General features: G+C 38.1%; 1 protein-coding gene across 1 annotated transcript in view; it reads left to right on the forward strand.

Moving 5' to 3' along the window:
• LOC107742292 (uncharacterized) overlaps positions 1-3324 on the forward strand; it is a 6258-nt gene extending 2934 nt beyond the window's left edge. Inside the window, exons 2-3 of the mRNA XM_016555205.1 lie at positions 2572-3046; positions 3143-3324. Of these exons, the coding sequence (XP_016410691.1) occupies positions 2572-3046; positions 3143-3324 (657 nt within the window). The remainder of the gene's footprint in view (positions 1-2571; positions 3047-3142) is intronic.
• The last annotated feature ends 1534 nt before the right edge of the window (positions 3325-4858 follow it).

The raw sequence follows: 4858 nt of genomic DNA on the forward strand, positions 1-4858 counted from the left end.
AAAACAGCTTTCCAGCCAGTTTGTGTGTGAGTGCGTGTGTGTGAGAGTGCACAGGTGTGTGTGTGTGTGTTTTAATAGATTTTGATAGATTGTTTTGTTTAATTATATTTTAATTATTTGGTTAGTTATATTTTACATTTTGTATATAATGTAATGTTCCTTCACACACATTTGATATATTTATGTGTTCTTGATATTAACAGTTGTTAGCTATTTGAATCTTTAAACTTAAAAAAATCATCCGCCATATTTCAAGTCAAGTCACCTTTATTTATATAGCGCTTTTAACAATACAGATTGTGTCAAAGCAACTGAACAGCATTAATTAGGAAAATAGTGTGTCAATAATGCAGAAGGACAATAGTAAACACTAATTTTTCAGTTAAAGGCAGTTCATCATTGAGTTCAGTCAGGTGATCATCCAGCTCAGTTCAGTTTAAATAGTATCTGTGCAATCAAGTCAACGATATCGCTGGAAATGAAGTGTCCCCAACTAAGCAAGCCAGAGGCGACAGCGGCAAGGAACCAGAACTCCATCGGTGACATTACAGAGATGCAGATGCAACAGTTTCAACAGAGAGAAATAGACAGGCTCAGAAAAATGGTTGGTTAGTGAGAAGTGGGCCCGTTCAGTTTTTTTGTTTTTTTAAGTTTTTTTTAATGTTGTTCATCGTGTCGATTGAAGTTTTTTTTTTTTTTTTTACATAATATAGCATGTCGTTCACACACACTGTAACGTGCTATTGTGTAGTAGTATAGTACATCACAACCATATACAGTTATACTCCAAAAAATATTGATTCTATTAATTTTTCAATAAATAAACATTTTGAAACAGTTGTCATTCTTTCTTTCTTCAGAAAGATAATTCAGCTTTACTGTTGATGTACTTCAGTTTCTCAATTCCATCAATTGTAAATTCACCATCTTGCTCTTTTCCTTGTCCACTAGAGGGCAGCAGAGATGTTACAGTGTGACACTCCTCCGGCACTGCTCTCTCCATCATCGGCTCCAGAATAGAGAGCCTGCATAAAGTCTCATGAAGTTACAGATAACTAAGTGCTGCCTTTTTCGCAACGTAACGCGTACTTCCAGTGTGAATTGAAATGTGTTTGTGGGTTTCATTAGGCGGCCGCATGTCAAACATTACAGTGCCGTAGTGAACTACCTGTCGTCTTCCGCTGGGGTGTGTCTCCAGAAGTGCACATCAGAGGAGCGGAGCCCGGCTGTCAATCAAAGTGGAGTTGTTGATTCCGCCGCATCATCTGCCTAGTTCGGAGTGTCACCGTCGATCGGTCGAGAATCAAGGTAAACAGAGAGAGAAAAGAGATAAACATCTTTGGTTTCCGATATCTGCGTTGAATGAAATGGCTATTCCACAACACATTCACGCACTTGCATTTTTGAAACTCTGTGCCAGTCCATAGCATGTGAACGGCTAAAATAGTCAGGCGACGTGTAACAGTTACGTTGACATTTCATCTTTAATCAAGCGCTTTTTTTATCCCATTACTCTGCATGTAGTTGGGGCGTGCTTTTAGTGCAGACAATCGAGCATCTTAAACTCTCCGTGCGTCTGTTGAGGTCGACCACAGTAGGCTATTACAATGTAATATGCTGCAGAACACTCACAAATGAGAACATTTCAATACAGAAACGATGGGACTGATTTATTATCCTTTTACACCAGTGACGACATGCTTATAAAGGGGTTGTCGATATGTGATCGATTATCGCTGAACAAACGCACGCGCATGCGCTATTCTGTTGTTTCCCTACCGCTAGTCGAATACACGTTAACCTAAATCTAAGCACTCGCTAACCCAAAGCAAACCTTATCATTACTCTAAACCCCCCCACACACTTTATTGTATTGTTTTTGCATATAAGGAAGTAAACTCAAGGATGCAGGACACGAACTAAAATTTTTTGATTTAATCATTTTGTGTAAATCTACATTTACAGCTTCAGATTGTTTTTTCCAACCATATTAATTTCACAATGGTCTAGTCCAAATATGTACTTTTGTTTTATTATTACAGTGTATACTTTTTTTTCCCCTTGATTTACCCTAGCAGAATGCAAGTAAAATGTGACAACATGTCCCATATTTGCGGCACATTGTTACCTGACCGTAGGACAGCTAAAAAGAAAAAGTTATCCGAGCCTATGGAAAAAAAAATTAATTTAACTTTTTCCAAGTAAAACTGTGTTTAAGAATTAAAAATCCACCGATTCTGTAGTTTGACAATGAACAGGCCTGATTGCAGCACACAGCTGTACAGTAAGTTCAAAGCAATATGGGCATGGAGATGAGAAAACATCCAGATATTTTGGCACAATTTTTTGAATCTGTAAAGTGTTGATAAAGCAACGAGTAAGTAGTGCACATTGCAATGCTTTCATGTGTGGAAAGCTTGAATGTCATTTTTTATGGTTTGTGCCCCGCTCTCCCTTAGCTCACTTTTAAGTGCGCGTTCTTCCCCTAAATGTGGTCAATGATCTACGCACACATACAGTTTCCACGAGATATTTCCAATTATAACTTTCTGTTCTGTGTCTACTCATCAGGACAATAAAAAGATGAGCAGCTCTGAAGGAGATGACCTGGACCTGTCTTTTGAGGAGGTGTTAGTCGGTCGAGTCAATTCTTTCAAGAGATTTGCTATTGAGCAGCTTTCTGATGTGAAAAAAACACATAAAAGCCTGCAGGAATCATTAAACAACACAACAATGATAAGCGACATGGCTGCAGTTAAGGCTGAGCTCAGCGCCTTAAAATCTCGCGTAGCAGACCAAGACCAAAAGATTGAGGAGTTGAGGAAGCAGCTGGAAGAAAAGGGCAGCAGTGCTCCTGCCCACTCCGGAGGCCAGAAGAGACCAGCCTCCTCACCAGATTGGACTCCAGAACGGAAGCAGAGACGGTCTGAAGAGCTGGACAAGATCCTGGAGCCAATCTGGCCAGAAAAATCCGATGCCCGTGAGAAGCTGACTGAAAGGCAGCAGGCCTTCTTCAGCTACATGACGGACCAGCTGAAAATCAAAGGTGAGAGCGCTTTAAGCCTCTTAACTGTTTGACAGGTTCTTTCAATAGAAGTCAAGTCACGTGAAACGAAAAACAACCTCCTGATATTTCTGTCAGATCGGAGAAACCTGGAGATGAACGTGGCGACGGTGCTCAACGAAGGAGTTTTCAGGGGCGTCTGGGAGGAGGAATGGACTCCTGCGGGAATTAAAGCAACATTCAAGCAATACCTTGTAGAAAAAATAAGAAATCACGTGAAAAAGCTCCTCAAGAGGACCAGTGAAAAGTCAACAGACTGAATAAAAAAAAGAAAAATATTGATCTTCTTTTGTTAGTTTATATTATATATATTATATTTGACTATTTTGTATATAATCTTAAATTGTAACACACATTATATATTTATATTTATTTGTTCTTGATAATTACAGTTGCTTTTTTTGTTTGTTTTTTGAATCATTAAACTGCTTTGTTCAAATCAGTTTTTACATGTATTCTCATTACTTTCTGCTTGAGCAAAGAATGTTGAAGCTCATTACTCACTGCACCTGCACTATGTACACATTACAATGTAACTGTAATGTTCATAAAGTGTACTTTTCATTTAAAGAGGATCGATGTCAGATACTGTCAAATATTTCCTCATTTCCATCCAGCATTAATACACAACACAACTACGCTACAAAATTATGTGATTAAACCGAAAAGGGCTGTTTAGGCGTTTAACCTTGATTATTTGTGGACTGCTCTAAAACAAATACCAAAGGGCAGTTCAATGCAAGTACTTTTACCTTAAGTTGGACTGTTATTTAAATTTAAAATGTAACAACAAAAAGAACCATAGAATGCAAATATTTCACTTGTGTGTTAGGACTGCTCTAAAACAAATACCAAAGCGCAGTTCAATGCAAGTACTTTTACCTTAAGTTGGACTGTTATTTAAATTTAAAATGTAACAAAAAGAACCATCGAATGCAAATATTTCACTTGTGTGTTAAACTAAAGACAATGCATCCATTTAGTCAGTTTGGCTGAAAAAAATGCATACAGTGAACAGTCCCTCCCTGCTATGGCCAGTCACGACTTTACCTGACCGTCAGTGTCTCAAGTTGTCCACCAGAGGGCAGCAGAGCCCTTTTTAATGTGAAGCCCCCCGATTCTGTTCTCTGTTATCGCCTAATTTTAACAGAAATGCAGATTATTAAAGTTATTATCATCTTTATGGATAGACGGCGTGTCAAGCAACACCACTGTCCTTCAGTCTAAAATGAAATGCACTTGTGCTTTGCTGAGAGGGGGAAAACATCAAGTGCTCTTCAGCAGTGCCCACAGGTGTCAGTTTAAGCTATATTATAGGGGACACTGTGGATTCACACTAATTCCCATCCCCCTCTGTGACCTGTGACCGTACTGTAAATCAAACCTGTTGACTTGCGCTGCTGTTCGGTCACTGACACAATCTTCTGCTGATCAAGGTAATAGACAACTCGCTCATTTTCCATATTTACATGATATTTATCGTTATGCCTGTACATATGCATTCCCATTTTAAAGCATTTTTTTTAAAGAAAATTAACGTTATTTAATAATGCGAATAGCTCATTAGTGGTACTCACTGCCTTTTGGGCATTATACAAAGTAAGAAATCGAATGCACTTTTTAAAAGTAATATTTATGTAATCATTGTAAGGTGTAACATTTGAAAATCAATTTTGATCTAGCTCGGGTTATTACATTTATCAATCTTATGGTTTAACACTGTAAAGCTGCTTTGACACAATCTGTATTGTATAAACGCTACATAAAGGTGAATTGACTTGAATTCATGATTGT

The sequence above is a fragment of the Sinocyclocheilus rhinocerous genome, unplaced genomic scaffold, assembly GCF_001515625.1.
Source record: "Sinocyclocheilus rhinocerous isolate Xijiao unplaced genomic scaffold, SAMN03320098_v1.1 scaffold762, whole genome shotgun sequence".
Taxonomy (NCBI): domain Eukaryota; kingdom Metazoa; phylum Chordata; class Actinopteri; order Cypriniformes; family Cyprinidae; genus Sinocyclocheilus; species Sinocyclocheilus rhinocerous.